General features: G+C 36.7%; 1 protein-coding gene across 4 annotated transcripts in view; it reads right to left on the reverse strand.

Annotated features, from left to right (window-relative positions):
* Positions 1-476: 476 nt before the first annotated feature.
* The window catches only part of NFIC (nuclear factor I C), a 269,386-nt gene continuing 249,549 nt past the window's right edge, over positions 477-20,313 (reverse strand). For all 4 annotated transcript variants that reach the window (XM_073595294.1, XM_073595302.1, XM_073595286.1 and 1 more), the window contains exons 10-11: positions 19,405-19,487; positions 477-16,232 (exon numbers count right to left, since the gene is read on the reverse strand). In XM_073595294.1, coding sequence (XP_073451395.1) covers positions 16,215-16,232; positions 19,405-19,487 — 101 coding nt within the window. In that variant the 3' untranslated portion in view covers positions 477-16,214. The remainder of the gene's footprint in view (positions 16,233-19,404; positions 19,488-20,313) is intronic.

The raw sequence follows: 20,313 nt of genomic DNA on the forward strand, positions 1-20,313 counted from the left end.
ACAATAATACTTATTTTCTCAGCCCATGAAAATAAAGTGTTAAAAAGCTATTTTAACTTACAATTTGTAGAAACAAAGGTATGCTAAAACTGTCTTCTACAAATCTTTGATGTCACACAGTTGCACACACCCACTAAATAATTTCCACACGCTAAATAAATGTAATCTGTATGACATACATTTTTAATTATCTTTTTCTGTTTCATTCTTGTATGCTTACATGTGAAAAATTACGGAACAATGAAACAAGGGGCAACACGCATCCTGTTTTAGAGTGCTCAGTCTATTTACCACAGTATATTCTTAGTGACTGGCCTATATTCAGATTATGAAAATTCGCCTTCCTTCTAGGCATATGCACGTGCAGAATCACATCTCACATTCAAAATTGCATTCATACTAAAAGCCATATACACAGGTCCACAGAAACCAGACAAACCTTCCTTTCTCCATAATTAGAAAAAAATGAGGAGAAATTTTGGGTTTCATTTGTTTTCTTTTATATATTTTTCTTTAGTTTAGTTTTTGGTTGCTTACAAAAAAACTATTTGTTTTTAAAAAAATAGGGAAACACATTTCCTCTCACCCTCAAGCCCCAGAACCCCAAAAACAAACAGTGGAAGGAATGGAGATTTCTATGCATGAAAAACTATACAGATTAAAAATTCAGTGATTTAGATTCAACAAATTGTAAATCACTCCACAAATTAACCATCCAGCAGCTAGACGAGACTGCATAGACAAAATGTTTCACAGCCCCTTTTGACTAAATTGCATTTGACATATGTCCTACTAAAATTAAGGGGAGAAGGACATCCTAGATTTGGTTTATCTTAATATACATACAAGATTACTGTTTCCTTAAGTATGACCATCCCCTGTTACATACAATCCTTGACAAGTTTAAGTGGATATCCCCTCCCCCTGTAATCACACGAGGTGTAGGACAAATACAACTAATTGCATATATTCAGGAGCTTTGGAAGACGCAAGAGATAACACAAAATACAGAAAAAAATATAAGACCACAGAGGAAGGAGTAGGTATTTAACAATTTAGGTATGAACTGATTGCCATGTAATTATATGAACAGGCTTTCTCCGAGACTCCATTTTTAGCAATGGGACCTTTTAATTGAAGAATATAGGCCTACATTAAGACTTTTATATCAGTCATTTGTATTCTAAAAAAAAAAAAGTCTCATTGGCTAAGGTCATTTTACCACAATCTAGGTGTAACTGTGAAATACTTTAAAGAAAAACATGAAAAAAAAGTCTATAGCAACAATCTTAAAGCATAAAGTTCATTACTGCAGGCTATTACTCGCAGTGCTCTTCTCCTGGTGCAGTTCCAGCTATAGTACAGTGCAGGGATTGTGTCATTTACGCTCCCCTCAATCTCCCCTCCTCCATTCGCAAAAAAGCCTTGCGTTTCTTTCACAGAAGTGCCCAGAAGAGTCCCACTGCAAGGGAGGACTTTCAGTGCTTTCCGGTGGTCAGCTTTAAGTAAACCCATCAGATTAAAACACTTACTCCTATAGCTTCATTTACTATTGTAGCCAAAGCAACAATGCAAAGTTACCCACAATAACATCGCATTAACGCAATGCATTAAGACTGTGATATACTTGCACACTGTCATTACAGCTTTAAAAGGTCAGAACAGCCAAAAAGAGATATTTCAGTGTAGAATAGATTTTGGTGAATGAACACGTGAATTGTTTTAATTGTCTCTTTGTGAGTCTGGTGCCAACACCACTGCTTGAATTTCCAGCCTTGAAGAGTTGCCACACTATCCCTCTTGATTTTTATTGTATTTTTTGCAAAATATTTTTATTTATAGAATTTCAAGTACAAGTACAGAGGTCAGACATGAATGTTTGGTGTAAATTAGCACGTACAAAAGAGGAAATAGCAACAGTACATGTATGAAAGCTAAAGTTTAGCCATAAACAATAAAAACTTCTTTTTAGTGACCTAACTTACCCGTAATGATATTTGTTCCATGTTGTACAGGCAGCTGGTGCTGTAAACGTTAATAGCTTTAAATATTATGCAAAGCTGCAGTGAATAGAAGACAGTCACCATTCACAGATCGTGTTACATGCAGTGTATAATATGAAATATCTTTTCCCAATGGAGGAGGGAGCTTGTTCACTGCAACTTCACAGAAGACTTATCCATCTGAGCACTATAAGTTCACAGGCAGGAAGAGGACCAGCATCCCTGCACAGAAGATTTCAACAGGATCCGGCTGCCTACACGTGGAACATACTTTTTCACAGATAAGTTAGCTCACTATAACTCTAGAAATTGGATGTAGGGGAGTGCAGTAGATATCCTGTTGGAACTCTCCTGAGTCACCACAATAATTGTGAGTAGCTTGGATAGTAATTTTTATAATGTCCTTTAAAAGGTAGTAATTATGTAAGATGGCAGCCTTCCTTAGGTTGCTTGGCAACTGCGCCCTACCAGTATGGGAGGTCCTTGGAGAGCTATATAGGTTGGCAGGGTACTGCAGTGTGCCTTCAATCTGTGGCCAGAACTTTTCCCCATTGTGGGGTAAGAGCTATTGCATTCTTCATTCTGAGGAATGCTGGGACTATAATCTACCCTCTGCAAGGGTATGTGTCTTTCTTTCTCTCTCTCTCTTCCTTACCTTATACAACCTATTTTAAATATGATGCTACCATTTTCCTATATGGCTGGCTATTCATTTAGCTTTCTTCAGTAAAGACAAACATCTTGTTAAGGAGGGAGATTGCTATTGAACTTGGCCTTGTGCCCCAGCGAATGATAGAAACATGATAGAAGACAGTCAAGAAGAGACAGCAGGTTGGATCAGACGTTGAGACCCGCTGGGTTGCCCACAAGAGATTTGTCTGGAGATTTTTGCCCAGTAACCATGGAAACCCTGATGGGCCCCATGTTTAGGAACCACATAATGCCCATGAATCACCCAAGCTGGCAGGCGAAAGGTTAAAGTACAATACAGGTGGTCCCGTTACCTTACAAGGGTAACACAGGATCGTTGAATCTGGTACCATTCACTTTCAGTGTGAAATAACATGATATGTCATCAAAGACTGGGTTATTCTTGTGACAGAGTAATAGTGAGTGGCAAATGCCATTGTTCAGTATAGTTGTCTAAAGTCCCCTAGGGGGAGGGGTCAAGGATGGAGGGGTTAGGAATGAGAGGCGCTTTGGTGGGTGTAGGAAGGATTCTGGGTAGTCACGAAGAGAGATATGGTAGAAGAAAAAAAATTGAGAGAGGTGTATGGAGTGAAGGCCAGAAGTGGAAAAAAAGATTCAGGGCCCTGACATTACTGTATCTAGAGGGTCAGTTCCTCCATTAGGATTTGGAGTCTATGCATAAGTAGGAAGAAGGGTGCTATTCTGGGATAGCAGAAGAAATGATGTTTAGAGTCTGGAGAATTTGTAGTCAATCCAACAAGCCCAGGTGTGTATATATATTTAGTGATTCTGTTGAGGGCAATGTATAAAGTTCCTCCATTTCTTGAGTTGTCTCAATTCTGGAGAATCTTTAAGTCTTTTGCTTAACCATAGTTTGGGAATGCACTTCCTGCATGCATTGATTAAGGGTACCATACATGTTTTTGATTATTGTGCTGGGTTGGTACAAGGATGATGCAGGAGGAACTGTGCTGGGATGGAGTTTAGTGGGGATTTGGCAACGGATTGTATATTGGTAAACATCTGATCAGAATGGTTTGGGGGGCAAAGCCACCAAAGACAAAGAATTTTAGTCTATTTTATATTAAGGAGAATACAGCACAAAATGATGGCACAATGTGGAACAACCATATTCTAGCAGTGAGTAGTGAGAATGGGAGCTAAAGCAGGAACTATCTTGGAAAGTCCTTCCTGTTGGACTCCCAATAAAAAAGTGTACAAGAAACCAGCATGAAACTTTGGCTACCAGAACCCCCTATTATATGAATATAAATGATTTTAATACAGCTTACATTGCATTTTAAGCCTCTAATCTGTAGCTAGAGCAGGTTATCTTGCATGCTTTATTGGGTATAGTAACAAAAAAATAAAATAGTAACATGAAATGAAATGCGTCAACTGTTTCCTTGAGGCTCGGGTCACACTAGGGGCGGCACGACTTGCAGGTCGGCTCACCGAGGTGACCTGCACACGACAGGGGCGGCAACTTGCAAAACGACTTCTATATAGAAGTCTATGCAAGTCGCCCCCAAAGTAGTACAGGAACCTTTTTCTAAGTCGGAGCGACTTGCGTCACTCCGATTAGAACGGTTCCATTGTACAGAACGGGACGCTACTTGTCAGGTGACTAGGTCGCCTGACAAGTCGTCCTAGTGTGAACCGAGCCTAAGGGAGCTGTGTTAGTGTCTTTTTGTTACTTTTTCTAATAAAGCATACAAGATTTTTACTGCTGAAAAGGGGTGCAGCTTCCCCTCTTCTATCTCTGTGTCATTTGTGGCTGCAGCTCGGGCTGGCACCTGGGGATTGAGCAATATCATAATAATTAAAGTCCACTTGAAGTGGTGTGCACCCCGCTCTCTTTAGCAATCAAACTGGTGGCCACTTACATTATTATGAAGTGACCATCTAGGCTCTTGTGGAGGAACACATACACAGGTACTTATCATGTGCTCTACAAGTCCCTGCATTCAGTGAACCCGAGGAAACTTGCTCATGTAGCATTCATATACTCACAATTCTACCTCAGCAGCACTTAACAGAAGAGCTTTAACCAGTTCACTCCCTTTTCCATTTGTCCTGCCAAACCATTAGCTGATCTGTTTAAATTTGATCATGTAATGCAAAATTTTGCTTGCTCACTGGGTATTCTTAGCTTCACCTTGGAGTGTAATGCTAGAGGTGGGAGTATCACACTTCCCTTTAGTATTACTAAGGTAGAATTGTGAGCAAGTGAATGCTGCTAAATATCCTTAGCACTTCCACTAATCAGTTAACAGGTGGGCAGGACTAAAAAGGTGGAAAGGGCAGGAGCAGGTTTTCATGGATGTATTAAATTTTGGGACTTTTGAAGCACAGGATAGTGCTTCTTATGTACTTGTTCCTCCACAGAAGCCTCGGTGGTTAGTTAGTGATGATGTATTGGTTGATATTAGCAACAGAATTAGGTTAGGCAGACCATGGCAAAACTTTGCTTTATATGGCAAAAGGGTACACCATTTACATTGCTGATAAGTGTGGTAGGCTCATTACAGTATTGCATTTTAAAACAATGGTGCATTTGTATTTTAAGGTGGTTCCATTCCTAAATTTGTTACTTTCTGTCATTGATCTGTAGGTGCCCAGATTAAATATAGCAATGTCAGCCTCCAGAGTTTTTTTTTTCACATTAACGCTAATACTTATTTGTCTATGTAGAAAATGTTCATATTTTTAAGGACATATAAGGCTTTTATTTGGTAAACTTATACACCCTGTTCAAGTTAACTGCCTGGAAATATTAATATATACACTGTGAAAGTCAAGTGTTTAACCACTTCAGCTCCGGAAGGTTTACACCCCCTTCATGACTAGGCCATTTTTTTGTGATACGCCACTGCATTACTTTAACTGGCAATTGCGCGTTTGTGCGACGCTGTGCACAAATAAAATTGATGTCCTTTTTTTGCCACAGAGTATTCTTTTGGTGGTATTTGATCACCTCTGCGGTTTTTATTTTTTGTACTATAAACAAAAAAAGACCAACAATTTAGAAAAAAAAAAATTTTTTTTTACTTTTTGCTATAAAACACATCCAATAAAAAAATTAAAAAAAAATAAAATTTCTTCATCAGTTTAGGCCAATATGTATTCTGCAAAACATTTTTGGTAAAAAATCCCAATAAGCTTATATTGATTGGTTTTTGGCATCCCCTTCAACAAAAATTTAATTTTTGCTAAGATTACTCCCAAAGGGAAATCAAGTCTGAAGGGATGCAGACTTTGCCAATTTCCCCATTAGAGCCCTGCAAGTGCAGAAGCTGATTGATAATTATAAAAACACTCCCATACAGATTTACTCAGCACAAGGACACAGACAAACAGCTATTTCTTCAGAATAACAAAAGGTAGGAATCTGAAACAAAGCTTGTTAAAATAATTGCAATGTACATAGATCACCCAGAAGGGAATAATTTTTTTCTTAACAAAACTGGAGCTACTCTTTAAAGAAAACAAATCAGCTTAACATGCGAGTCAAATTTTTTATCATTATGTGGAATTTGCACTTTTGGATTAGTGTTTTTTTTGTCAAGATTTTAGAAAAATGTTATGCTGCCTATTTAGATTAGCATTTAATATGCAGTTCTGCATTAGTAATAGCTATTTCTACAAACGGTGTAATGAAATTTTTTTTTCTTAGCTTTTACATTAGTCAAAGAGCTACATTTTAATTTGGAGCATCAACAGTGGCACAAGAAGAAATTGCATTATTTCAGAATGTTTTAAGAACTGTGTTGATGGACTTTTGTTCATGTTAGATGGGGTTTTCACTCCCATACAAGTCTAAAGGAATGGAAACCCCACTTGAAGTAGTTCAAATGCAGGTGAAAAGGAGGTCAAATGCACCTATCAATGAATTCTAAATAATTTTAGAAACATCTCAAACTGCTCCAACACAAACTTTTAGCTTCACTGTTCACACAAGAAAACTACTAAATTATCCTTCATGCTTTTTTTGTGATACTGTACATAGATAAAGTTTCAGGATAGAACAGACTTGTAAGATTTATATTTGTCTTTAATTTACATGGCAATCAGATCATCGGTGAAAAAAATCAGAATTCTTTAATTCCCATTTTACAAATCTAATGAAGTAAAAGTAACTTGTCTTAATCATAGTATTAGCATCACTTTAAGGAATGACTAGCAGTTTAGAGTATAAAAAAGCAAAAGCATGTTAAATATACAAAAAAATTCTAGCAAATATACAAAATGGAATATCTGTTTTAGTTTGACATGAGTTGCATTATACTAATTTGACATGATTTGCATTGTAAAACATGGCAATATGAAGTAATATAACAACAGGGATCAGTTGTATGAGGGAATCAGAGGAATTCATAACGTATAATAAATCGTGTAGTCCAAGACACTGTACAAGAAAAGGAAATATAAATGAACTGAATGCAATTGATCTAAGCATTTAAAGAGGCTGTTAAATTGGCTGGTCGTTAAAACAGCAAGCCTGTAAAGAAAAATGTATACAAAAGGATGTCAGGTTACGTGATTTGCACACTATCTAGATAAAAAAAAAAATCCCATTTAATTTTAAAGAGGTTCTATGTGATATGTGCAGACTGTAGACTGTAAGTTAAAATTAAGCTTCACTCTAAAACTTTTATTACCTGTAGGGCTTGTTTACATCAAATGATTTTTAAAATGTAAACATTTTCTGAATGACACCCCAATGCACCTTGCAATGCAACGTGCATTGCGGTACATTGCCAAAATGCTACATGCATCTTTTTTGGTGCACTTGGCAGCCCATTTAAAATAAATAGGCTATGGTAAAGTGCAACGTGACTTAAGAAAGCTTACAAACAGGCAGGCTTTTAATGCAGAAGAGATACTGGGGTTGATTTACTAAAACTGCAGTGTAAAAAATCTGGTGCAGCTCTGCATAGAAAACAATCAGCTTGCAGGTTTTATTGTCAGAACTTAATTAAAGAAGCTGAAGTTAGAAGCTAATTGGCTACCATGCACAGCTGCACCATATTCTGAGTGCTCCAGTTTTAGTAAATCTCTCCAACTATGTCAGGGAATTCAATAAATCCCTACCAACACTTTTTTTTTTAGTGCTATCATCTTTTAAAATCGCCTGAAACAGATTTTGGTAACGTTACCACAGCCTGCCTCAGTTTTGGTAACTTTACCAAATCAAGTAGGTCTTAATTGCGTTACTTCTACAAATTGGTGTTATTAAAGCACCAAATTAAAAAAATATTTATCTCCAGTTCATAGATATTGAAACTGGAGGTAATTGGGACCACCTGATAGTTGGTGTATGTAGTATATTGCAAGTCTAATCTTATAAATATAGAATTACACTTACAATATACAACAGTGTACAAAGACAGGCAAACTGCCTTTTTCTGTATGCAGTGTAGCAGAATGGCATATTTAATAACCCCTGCCTGTCACTGGTTGTTAAGGATGCTGTCAGCTTCACATTCAAAAGCCAATAGTAGGCTGTCTTTTGACTAATAATATTTGGTTTGCTGTCAATTGCAAGGGGGCGGACCTGATGGGGATCTAGTGTCTGTGAATCCGCATGGATGGGCAGAAAGAGCAGCTGCACTGAGGGACACTCTGGGCTTAGTGCACTTCCACACTCAGTGTGTGCTCCACATTATTGTACCTGTCTACAACAGTCTGTCACCCACACTGGCGTTTATCAGGTGAAGGTATGTCAGAATTTCATGGAGTGTTTTACATACTCTAAGAATTCCCAACTATGTCTCTGTACATTAAATCATTCCTACCTGCTTGTTCGCAAACCACATACAGCTCATTTTTTGGCATCTCCTGAGATGAAAGAACTGCTGCGAATGCACAAAAGTAACATCATCTCACCCTGGCCAATTAAAATGGCCAAAAGAAGAGCAGCCAAAAATGTCAGTGGCCAACGAGGGAGCTCCTGGACACTGTATTGTTATTAATACATGTGCGCTAATGCAGCACAATGATGTAAATGGGTCTTTAATGCCTTAATTGTATTTTTAATGATAGCACTCTCAGACTGCACAACCGCAGAGCATAATTTGATAGAAACACTAACTTTCCAAGAACATACTACGTATTTCCTGTTTGCAATATTCAGCTACAAATGCTGCTCCAGCTTTGTTATGCATAGTATACTATATATAATTTACATGTGATATATCCTGATAAATATAATGCATATCATAGAATTTTTTTTTTATAAGGATACAGGAAAAGAACGCTAGGCTATAAAGAAAAAGACATTAGGGCATAGCTATACAGCAGGGAATGTTACACTCACCAAACATTCAGTGCAGGTGAATTTTCCTGGTGTATGTATGTGAATATCACATTCACTAGTTTATAAATACGCCCCTTCGTTTTTTTAGTGTTTGGACATTCAAATGGACAGGATAACCACTAATCATAATATTTAAAAGGGGAGATATTAGAGATACAATACATATTCTTCCCAGCAAAATATATTGTTAACAGCCTCTCATATAGGTATTAATGTATGTATGTGTGTGTGACTAAAAAGAAAAACAAAAGGAGGTAAAAATTAAAACACATTAAAATTATAAGGAATCAGAAACTGTTAACTGTTTAATGTCTGTACATATTTCATATTTCCTGTCAGAGTCAGAGCATGCAGCAAATGAGCAAGTGGTTATTTCATCATTTATCAGAAGGCAAGGCACATAATGTGATAAAAATTTCCGTGCAAATAAGGGAAAAAAGATTATTTGTACATATTTAATGCTCTCTCTTTATACTTATATTTTATATATAGATATATACTTAGGTTTGAAGGATTTCATTTTCTACTAGTGTTTTATGTATAGCATTTTTTCTAATCCTTCCAATGTATGTCTTAAATTGCAGCAGACCCCCATTTCAAATTTTCCAGTGGCCTCACAAAAATGATTGACATTTTCCTTACCGCTTCATACTTGTGAATAATATTTTCTAGTGCTGCTATTTTGGTAGAGACCCCTTAAAATCACATGCTCAGTCAAAAAGAGAAAGCAGCTCCCAATGACATGCAGAGAAAAGGAAAAGGAAGACTGAGGAGTAGGGTCTCCTTTCAGTGAGCAAGCTGAAAGAATATTTCAACTACAGGCATCTTTTAAACTCATAATTCCGCCTAAAAATTTATATTTAGCACATTTGATCTGAATCTTTTGAATCTCTGTTAAGACAGACTTAAAGCGGAGAAGGAGTTAATATATAAAATGATGCACTCTCTTAGTCTTTACTTCACACAGTACAGTGCCATATTGAAATCTGCCATGCAGGTCTTTAGCCACAAGCCTGCATGATGAATGCAAAGTAGGTGGGTTGATAGGAGGGAAACACCATGCAGTTTACACTGTATGATGGCTGATAAGGTTTTCTTAGTTATGACAAGATTTCTTATCCGGCCACCAAACTACTTTTAAATGTGAGTGACAAAGCTGATAAGTGCATGTAGTTCACATATCTGTACAGTTATTCTAGAGAATATGTTCTCCATGTGTCTATGACTGCTGGGCATAAAGGTATATTTGCATATATAGGTGCACTTTTATATCTGCGTATATATTATATATACAGTGTGTATATATATATATATATATATATATATATATATATATATATATATATAAATATATATATATATATATATACACACACACACACACTTTTTTTTACCCAGAGATTATCTTACAAATTGGTTGATTCATGTCATTCTAACCTAAAATATGGCATATGATCCTAAATATCAAGGCTGGTACATTTAACACATAGCTACACAGATGAATGATACATTGCATAATGACAGCAGCACAGCATGGCAAGCTTATAAAAACATGATGATGCTTGGTGGAATTTTTATCTTACATGCATGTTTATACATTAACCTTGATGACATTCAATCTGAACATATATAAAGACACATTTGCCATATCTATGTATGCCAGCCTTATTATATATACAAAAATGTAAACAACATTTTTTAGGGGATCCTGTATTACTGTTCTTAAATTGTTATGTCTGCAGTTTCACTGGGTCTTTGAGAGCCAACATATGGACAAACATACTAAGATACTGTATGACCAGTCACATTAGCCTGCTTCTATACATATATAATATCTGTATTAACAGAAATCAATATAGCAGCAGCATTTCCTAGGGTATTATTCTCATGTCTTGTTACATGAAAGTCACTGTAAATCTGGCTTGCTTGCTGTATTTTTCTTAATTTATATTAAAAGAGGGTTTAAGGCCTTGTTCACACTGAAGTTATCTAGAAGTTATCTAGGAAATATATAAACAAGTATTATGCCCCAGATCACTTTTTCCTCTGTTTTAGATATCCCTGCTTTAGCCACGTTTAAAATTTCTAATTGGATCCCAAACGCACAGAATTCTATTTTCTCTAAATGCATCTAAAGTGAACACACGCAAATGTAGGTAAACAAAAACCTTGCGTGCATTTATAGGCATTTAGAAATGTCCTCTAGCACATATAAACTCAGGTTTGACACTGCCAGTGTAAATGAAGCCTAAATTAATTAAATATTTTTACACAGACGCCACCGAACAATATTTTTGCATTTAGATTTTGCTTTAGAGTCCCTTTAAGTTTAAGACTATACAGTATTTAAAGCCCTGGCTAAAAGAAAAAAGAAATAATAATTGTAGTGTCCTTCATCCATATATGCAGAATATAATTCTCATTTAGCCCAAGGGGGACTTTGATAGAGAGGATTACTTATACAACTTCATGCATATTTCCTCCCTTCCAGTTATGACAGCGACAACTGTACCCAGAAACTGATGAATTTCTCCCAATCGCATTGCTTCTTCTTTTGCAGATATCATCCTTTAAAACACATTACCAGCAGCCACTGGTCTGTGAGGTATGATTGGTTTTCCTCTCAAATGGAGTTCCCACAGACTAAATGAGCATTATATCCTGTATATAAGGGAGAAGTCACTCATGCGTCATTTTTTAAGCAGACAAGACATATAACATTTAATACCAGGGCTTCTAGTGTTTTAGAATATCCTACAATAAAGTAATCATGTGGCCTTGCCATTAAAATGCAAACTATAAAAAGGTTGCTAAGGCTGAAAAAAGGGTTTCTAATGTTTGAAAATACTTAATAAAAAAAATTTCAGGACTTCATCATTATTTGTCAAATTGTACACAAAATGCTACTGAATATACAACAGATAAAAAAACAACATAAATCCTCAGTACAGTACTTGACAATCCTTTGTAGGACAGGTTACATGAGCTTCTTTGGATTGTTTTCATATCTAGCATAGATTCACCTGCCTTTGTACAAAAAGGTCTAGTAGAATATAAAATATCAGATAAAATTATTCTGAGGTTCTGTAAAATCACCAAATACTGAAATGTACCTATGTGATTTAATGAAAACACTTTTAATTTTTAATCATGGCTTTAACATTCTCAATCGTGTTTTTGAACCTAAAGCCTCACTCTGGGCAGCATAAAAAAATTACCCTTGCAGTGAGTCCCCCCACAACACTCTGCATTGAAAGGTTTAAATGTTATTTAAGCATAGGGGAAGAGCAATCAGCTATATTATTTACCCTAATTCTCACTCTAGCAGGCTTCCACCGTGCTGTATAACCAGTTACCCGAAGCTCCTTTCTTTGGTGCTCTGGCCGGCGGTCACACTCTGACATACATGGGTTCAATGCGGGACCAGCAGCCCTGCATTGTACTTGAGGACCCTGAAGGCCTATCCATACCCTAGAGCAGGGATATGCAATTAGCGGACCTCCAGCTGTTCCAGAACTACAAGTCCCATGAGGCATAGCAAGACTCTGACAGCCACAAGCATGGCACCCAGAGGCAGAGGCATGATGGGACTTGTAGTTTTACAACAGCTGGAGGTCCGCTAATTGCATATCCTTGCCCTAGAGCATAAGAGAGAAGAGGAAAGTGCTGGTGGCTGGGGGGAGCAAGAGGTAAGGTAAGTATTACAGCTCATTCCTCCACCTCATAAAACCTCAAGCTCCTGTAAATCCATTCGATGTTTCCTGCAATGGGTTTCCATCTAACTCCTCATACTGTGTATATGCATAGAGAAATGTCCCAAACACCGCACACTTAGCAAAGCCATTAGTACACAGGTGAAGCCATGCCCCCCAACACGATTCACCCCACCCATGGGGTGAGGACATCCATGATTTAGCCCCATGGGTGGGGTGAAACACGTTGGGGTGTGACTTTGGCTGAAGCTGACTAAAGCTGCTTTCACCTGTGTACTAATGACTTTGCTAGGTGTGCAGTGTTTGGTAATTTTCTCTAAGCTTATTCTTCTACCCACAGACTTAACAAGCATTGCAGTGCGGGGAAGTCTCACTTTAAGGGTTTTTTTTTCTTTACTTCCCTGAATTCAGCTTTAAAGTGTAACATCTGCCAGTTTTGGATAGAGTGAAGGGTTAGAACCTGTAACAGGTTTTTATTGCTGCACGAGTCCATAGCCTCTAGAATGTTTTATGCACAGCTTCCCATGCCATAAAAATATTCACTAAGTTGGAGATAGAAACTAGCAGTGCAGACCTGTGTGCTCCTAGTTACATGACAATCCACTAACAATCAGTGTGGTTCCAAATCATGTGATCACCATGACAACAAACCACGGTGATCCCAAACTTCTCTGATTGAAGATTTTACTGTGCCTCTCTCATTCTGCACAGCAGTTTAGTTAAAGTGGAACTTTACTCAGAAAAGTCCTGCTAGATCACTTCAGGATGGCCCTATTTGCAAGGTATAGCTATGTAAAACATTGAAAACAAGTACCTATACTGTTTAAAATCCAGTAATTCACTGTCTCACCCTGCTCTGCACATGCTTAGTTGCTCTCTATTCTTAGGCACTGCCGAATTTGTAGAGGCCGATCTGCTGACAGCCTAAAGAAATACTGCTCTCTGGGCTTCAGCAAAATGGCAGCCTCCAACAAAAAGAAACAGGAGCAATGCTGGAGGCAAGTTACAGAACACACTCATTTTTGTTACATAATTTTTAATGTGGAATGTATGTTCCTTGCTAAAGAACGTTGATTTTTTTTCAAGTTGTTATGGGTAAAGTTCCACTTTAAGCAAAGAGAAAAATATACAGTGTTACAAGGTTTAACAGTGTGTATAAATTACATTAAAACTGTTAGATGTATAATAATACGAGCAGGGTAATTATTACAATGGGGAATCAAATAAAACCTTTATATTTCTTAAAAAATGAAAAGTAATTTAGGTGGGCATATCAGCCATGTTTAGTTAGCTGATGCATTCTGAAGCATACTGAGTTTGCAAAATTTAGTCAAAACATCTAAGCCTCAAAGACCTCTGGTCATTAAGTGGTTAATGTGTTTGTATTGCTGTCTGTGTATAACGTAAAGAGACTTTCTTTCACTTCTTACTTTGGTGACCACTGTCGTAAGGAGAGGCCGTAAGGGGAAATCCGCCATAACAGGTACAAAGTCATCAGAAAAAAAAAAAAACCTGACAGAGGTTCTGACCTTTTCCCACGCTATCCAAAATAATATTGTTATTATTTGTCTATAGTGGCATTTTAAGTACAATTTTAAAAGAATATCATTTTAGTGTGAATATTAGTTCCACTTTCTTTCTTTTTTTGGTTAGATTGAATGAATGCTGTACACTTTAGACAGGTGGACAACAGGCTGTAGAATATTATGAAAAGTAGGTTGGTGGCTGCTGTTTTGAAAACACTGTGGGGCATTTTCAATTGTACATATCTTTCAGGCTTTTCTCTTGTTTTAAAAGTTGTTACCTTTGAAAATTACTCTATGTGTAGCTTGAAGCAAAGGCCATTCCATGGGAAACACATATACAATAGAGCTGCATGTGTGTGTATATATATATATATATATATATATATATATATATATATATATATATATATATATATATATATGTCATTATAACACTCATTCAAATTATGTACATATACTTGCAGTGCCTGCCACTGCCTGTACACTGAATGTATCTTTATACAGATGTCAACACACAACCTATGAATATACTGTACATATAAATCTGATGAAGTGTACAATACACAACAATTAGCAATAATGTGCAATAAACAAATTAAATTCACCTAATCCTTCAAGGTATCTGTTGCGCTGTACAATTTGTATTGTGTATGATGTGTGCACCATGTATACGTGTATATATACATATATGTACACACACACACACCATACACACAGACACATGATGTATACAGTGCCCTTCAGATCATTTAACAGTTCCCTCATTACTGAATACCAAATCCTACACTAAACTTTTGTTCCATGTGATATTTGTATTTAAACTGACATTAGGTCATATTTATAAACCATTTGCTGGTTAATGAGATAGATAGAGAGAAACACTGTTGAAGAGGCACGCAGAAAAGAATAGAAAATGGAGTCTGGGCCCTACAAGTGGTTGGCAATAAATCAGGAAAGTGAGATACTCATAGATCTATCGGGACCATATATATATATATATATATATATACATATATATATATATATATATATATATATATATATATATATATATATAATATAGGCATATATATCAATTAACAGCTTTATTGTGACTGATGTTTCTGTGAAGCGCAGCCATATATATTTATAGGATGTATAAGTGTGTGCATATATTTTACAAAACAAATTTTCAGTATAGGATTTGTTATTCAACACATTGCAGAATTTGCCATCTCTGTATATGTTTTAATATTTGTTTGTATAATGTGTTATGTGAAGAGGACAACTGTACAATGTCTTGCAAAAAAAGAATTAGTACTTTTGCAAGGCACTGTAGAAATATATTTTGTCTACACATACTGCATTATGCACACAGATATATCTATATCTACAAAAATGATTCATTATGATACAGGTTTTTCAAAAAGTACAGACTAACAAACTTGAGCATTTGTCTGGATCAATATGTACCTGAAGTTACAGACAAGGCCCAGGTAGAAGGCTAAGGTGCTTATCACAACATTGTGAGTATCTGATTAATGCCTATCTGTCATAGCTAAAGTCCTTCAGGCAAAAACAGGTTAAACATTTATGGGATAAAGCAGAATAATGAAATTATATTATTTCTATAATATTTATATCCCCGCAGGAAGATTATTATTCTTCTTTGCTCTTGCTGGTTGGATGGTCAACCCTTTTGTGAGTGGAATTATGAATAAAAGGAGAGTAAAACCATATATGTTTGCTTATAATCGCTGAAGCAAAAACAATAGCCCTGTTTCTTTTTCTGAAGAGAAGCGTCCATCAGAATATGGGAAATGATCTTGTAATCTCGAGCTAACAGCTGCAGGTTTTTGAGGACTTCTCTACTGTGGCATTTTTAAAAAAAAAACATGATTTTATCAATATGGATTTGGACCTATGAAGAAAACCTCATTTTCTTTTTTGATGGTTCCAGTATATGAGAGGTAGGTCAAGGCTGTCATCCCAAGTACCAAGACTAAGGAAAAAGCACAGTAAGAAGGTTACATTGGACAAAATGCAAAAATATGCTTAAAGAACAGTGTTATTAAGGAGGTACTAAAACACTAGGAACATCTTAATACGAAATGCTCTAAAAAAGATACCTGCAAAATGAATGATTAAGAACAACAGTCAAAAAGTTTAAAAGTTAATTTAAACAGCCACTTTTCCCGCAGGCAATGTTTGTTTTGTGAAACAAATTTAATAGCAAAGTTATCACTAAATTCCTGCAGACATTCCTTGGTATTCTAAACCAAAAGAAGGGCAAAATACAAGTTCCAAACATATGTTCCACTGTGTTAATAATGGTAACAAAAAATATTTAAAGCATTAATGTAGAATAAATGTGCATAACAGCAAAACTGACTTAACAAAGTTACATAAATGTATAAACTATCATTTATACTCTAAGGGCTCGTTCACACTTGTGTGGTTATCTGAATTTTCTGCAGGGGCACACAGAAAACAATAGTTTTCAAAGTGGCCTTTTCACAGTAGAATGCAAGTGGCAGCTGCAGAGAATTGCTATGTGGAAAAATGCACCATGTCTGTAATTTTACACACAGCTCCGCAGCTCTCTGTCGCACCCTGGAGTGATTGGAATGTCACATTATGACACTTCAATTAAGTAAAAAAAGGGGCATTGTCCCAAAAGTATAAACATAGTTCAGGTTTGGCATGTATATTGGCTGACACTATTTGTAAATATACAGATTTCTAGAGTACATTGGAACTTTGGCTGTTAAAGTAGAAGTCCACCCTACACTAAAATCCCTGCATCTACAGACATCAACGATCTAAGACTAACCTATCTAGCCCTGTAAAGAAGAAATCAGTATACATACCGTTTTTGAAGCTGATCCAACCTGATCCCATGCTGACCTTTCAGCCATGGCTTCTCTTCGTAGGTGGGTGCAGAGGACACATCTGACAATGGAAGCCCCATTGACTGACGTCACTCCCCATTCAATTCACAGCCATTGTCAGCCGTGTCCTCTGCAGAGCTTCCGCAGCTGGAGACCGGATCGCATCGGCTTGAAAAAAGGTATGTATACTGATTTATTCTTTACAGGGCCAGATAGGTTAGTGTTAGATAGTGGCTGTCTATAGATGCAGGGATTTTAGTGTTAAGCTGGACTTACATTTTATTAATTGAGCTTTGAAAGGGCTATATTTGATCAAACAATACTAGTCTCTCAAAAATGATAGTACAAAAAGAAAATATTTAGATGAAAAAGCACATGGCAGATATACACTTACAAGGAGAAAGATATTTCATGTTTGAGTTCAACCATTTGTGGTCTAGCTCTCGTTTGTACCCGCTTGTTTCTATACCTTTGCCATGAATGTGTTTTGGTATAAAATATGGTTGACCAAGACATAGGGGATTGATTCACGTTTACTTGGCTTAGTGAATAAGATGAAGCTGTGTTAACTTCAATTATCCAATCGTGTGAGCAAAAATTCTGTTTTGAAATTTTCTTTGCACATGATTTAGTATTTTTTGCAAAGTGAACGTCACTTCACTTAGTTTAGAAAATTAGGTGAAACCAAGGGAAAATTCACTTTGAAAAGTGCACATGCTCTACTCCTTTAGTAAATCAACCAATGTGTCTTCAGAGTTTTAGCAATGGCATACAGATAAACAGTGTGGGAAACGCAACAATGACATATTGATAGATAATTTTCATATATTAAAGCTAACTGTGGGGGTTTTATCTTGGCTAATATAATGTAAATGTATTTACATCTATTTATTTATGTACAAGTTTATAATATATTATGATTTAAATATCCCACATATTAAAGCAAAGTTCCAGGCTAAAATTAATCTAGGTCTTGAACATTAGAGCAATCCCAACCCCCCCCCCCCCTCGTATTTGGATATTGTTTCTTTTTTTGTCGTTTTGTAACTTTTTTTGTTCTCTCCAGGTGGACTTCCGTTCTACCTAGCCGCAACGAGGTACGTCATTTTGGCCCCACCTTCTCCCCCCCGCTAACTTCTGGGGCCTGTGTGTGTCCCAGAAGATGACTGGACCATTAAGAAAGCGCAGTGCGACTCACGCATGCGCAGTAGGAAACTGCAGTTTTTATATAGTTGCAATGCCAGCGCCCGCACCCAAAGCGATGGACGAATCGGCTTCGGGGGCCGACTGCGGGATCCCTAGACAGGAAAGTGTCCTTATATTAAAAGTCAGCAACTACATTATTTGTAGCTGCTGACTTTAAAAAAAATTTTTTTAGATGCTGGATACTGTAGTCAGTGTAATATTGTACTAAATGAGGGGTCTCCAAACTTTCTAAACAAAAAGCCAGTTTACTGTCCATCAGACCTTAGGGGGGCCAGACTGTGGCCAGCTGGAGTGGTCAATGTCTCAGGTTTGGTGGTCAGTTGGAATATAAAAATGACACAGCCCCTGTGGTTTGTAGGAGTGCCCTATTATTGGTATTGCTGGTATTGGTGGGAGGAATAGTGCCCCATTGTTGGTGTTAGTGAAAGGAATAGTGCCTCATCATTGGTATCAGTAGGAAGAATAGTGCCCCCTCGTTAGTGTCAGTAGGAGGTATTATCTTATCATATTTATACAATATTAGAAAATTAATGGAAGTCTCTAATCAGACTGATAATTAAACTAGATTCAAGAATAAGGCTCTTAGAATTTGAACCAGTTATACTATGTAGACCAGAATATACTTGACAAATACGCTGGGCCAAGACAAGCCCATTTTGGCCAGGCTTCCATGTTTTTATTCACATCCAATTTAGAAAAACTAAAATGTTTTTGTTCAAATTCCCTTGCTTTTAAATTATGCTAAATCAGTTTCTGTAATTGATAAATAGCTATTTGTCAACCCTGTGCAAAGATCACGTCTTCTACACAAAACATCCCCAAAACAAGTCCTAGTCTGGCTTAGAAAAAATGACAATGTATAAATGAGCTTCCAAAACATTATTCTGTTTTTATCGATGATGGAAAAAAAAAAAACATTTAGCTCTACTGCAAAAAGCCAGCTCTTTTGCGTAAAGGCACTAAAGGTCTAGTATGCCTTATAGTAAATCCAGCTCGCTCTTATTTTTTTTTTTTTTTCACTAGCAAAATGCACTTGACATTTTGACTAACAAAATTAACTTATTGTTCCACACTTACCTGTGGCTGATAAATGCTCCCAGGGTCCCGTGGACCCAGTCCTACAAATCGGTTTGCGGGTGGCGTGCTAGGTGCAGAATACGCTGTTAAATGAAAAAGGAATGTGATTTGTAGTATATATGAAACAAGATGTCAAAATCTGTCACATGCCACAAATGTTCATAATAACATATGGACAAAAAAAAAAAACAGGCTAGGCCCCAGTAAAGCTTTTCCAGGTGAGCATTCTGAGCATTTTCACTATGTTAAAGGCCAAGCCAAAACTCAAAACTGACATTTCAGCTTTGTGTTGTGACTGGCAAACGAATATACACGCTGGCTTCTTACATCACTTAGATCTCCAGAATTCCCAGTTTGCCCAACTGCCATGGCTTTAACAATGCAAAATTATGATGTAGTTCTCTTATGGATTCAGCATAATGTAGAATAAACAAGGAGAAACCAGACACAGTGAGTGCTATTGCCTTGCAAAATATTTTCTGCAAGCTAGTTTAGCAAATGTTGCTCTTTCTGAGAGAGAAAAAAAACACGTGAATCAATCCATAGCTGAGTAGACAAAATGGAAATATCAGTTTTGGGAGGGGCTGATTAAATATTATAGAAATTTTAGACATACTGATATCAATGTTAAAGGCTTAACTATGTACATCTGTTGGTTGCAACATTTAGGGGTTGATTTACTAAAATGTGGAGAGTGCAAAATCTGGTGCAGCAGTGCATGGTAGCCAATCAGCTTCTAACTTCAGCTTGTTCAATTAAGCTTTGACAAAAAAAAAAAATGGAAGCTGATTGGTTTCTTGGCAGAGCTGCACCAGATTTTACATCTTCCAGTTTTAGTAAATCAACCCCATAGGTTGATGTATAAAACACCTTGTCCTTACTGCATGACTTCTGTTCTGTATTGGGGAT

Source organism: Aquarana catesbeiana, linkage group LG01 (genome assembly GCF_042186555.1).
Source record: "Aquarana catesbeiana isolate 2022-GZ linkage group LG01, ASM4218655v1, whole genome shotgun sequence".
In the NCBI taxonomy this organism is placed as follows: Eukaryota; Metazoa; Chordata; class Amphibia; order Anura; family Ranidae; genus Aquarana; species Aquarana catesbeiana.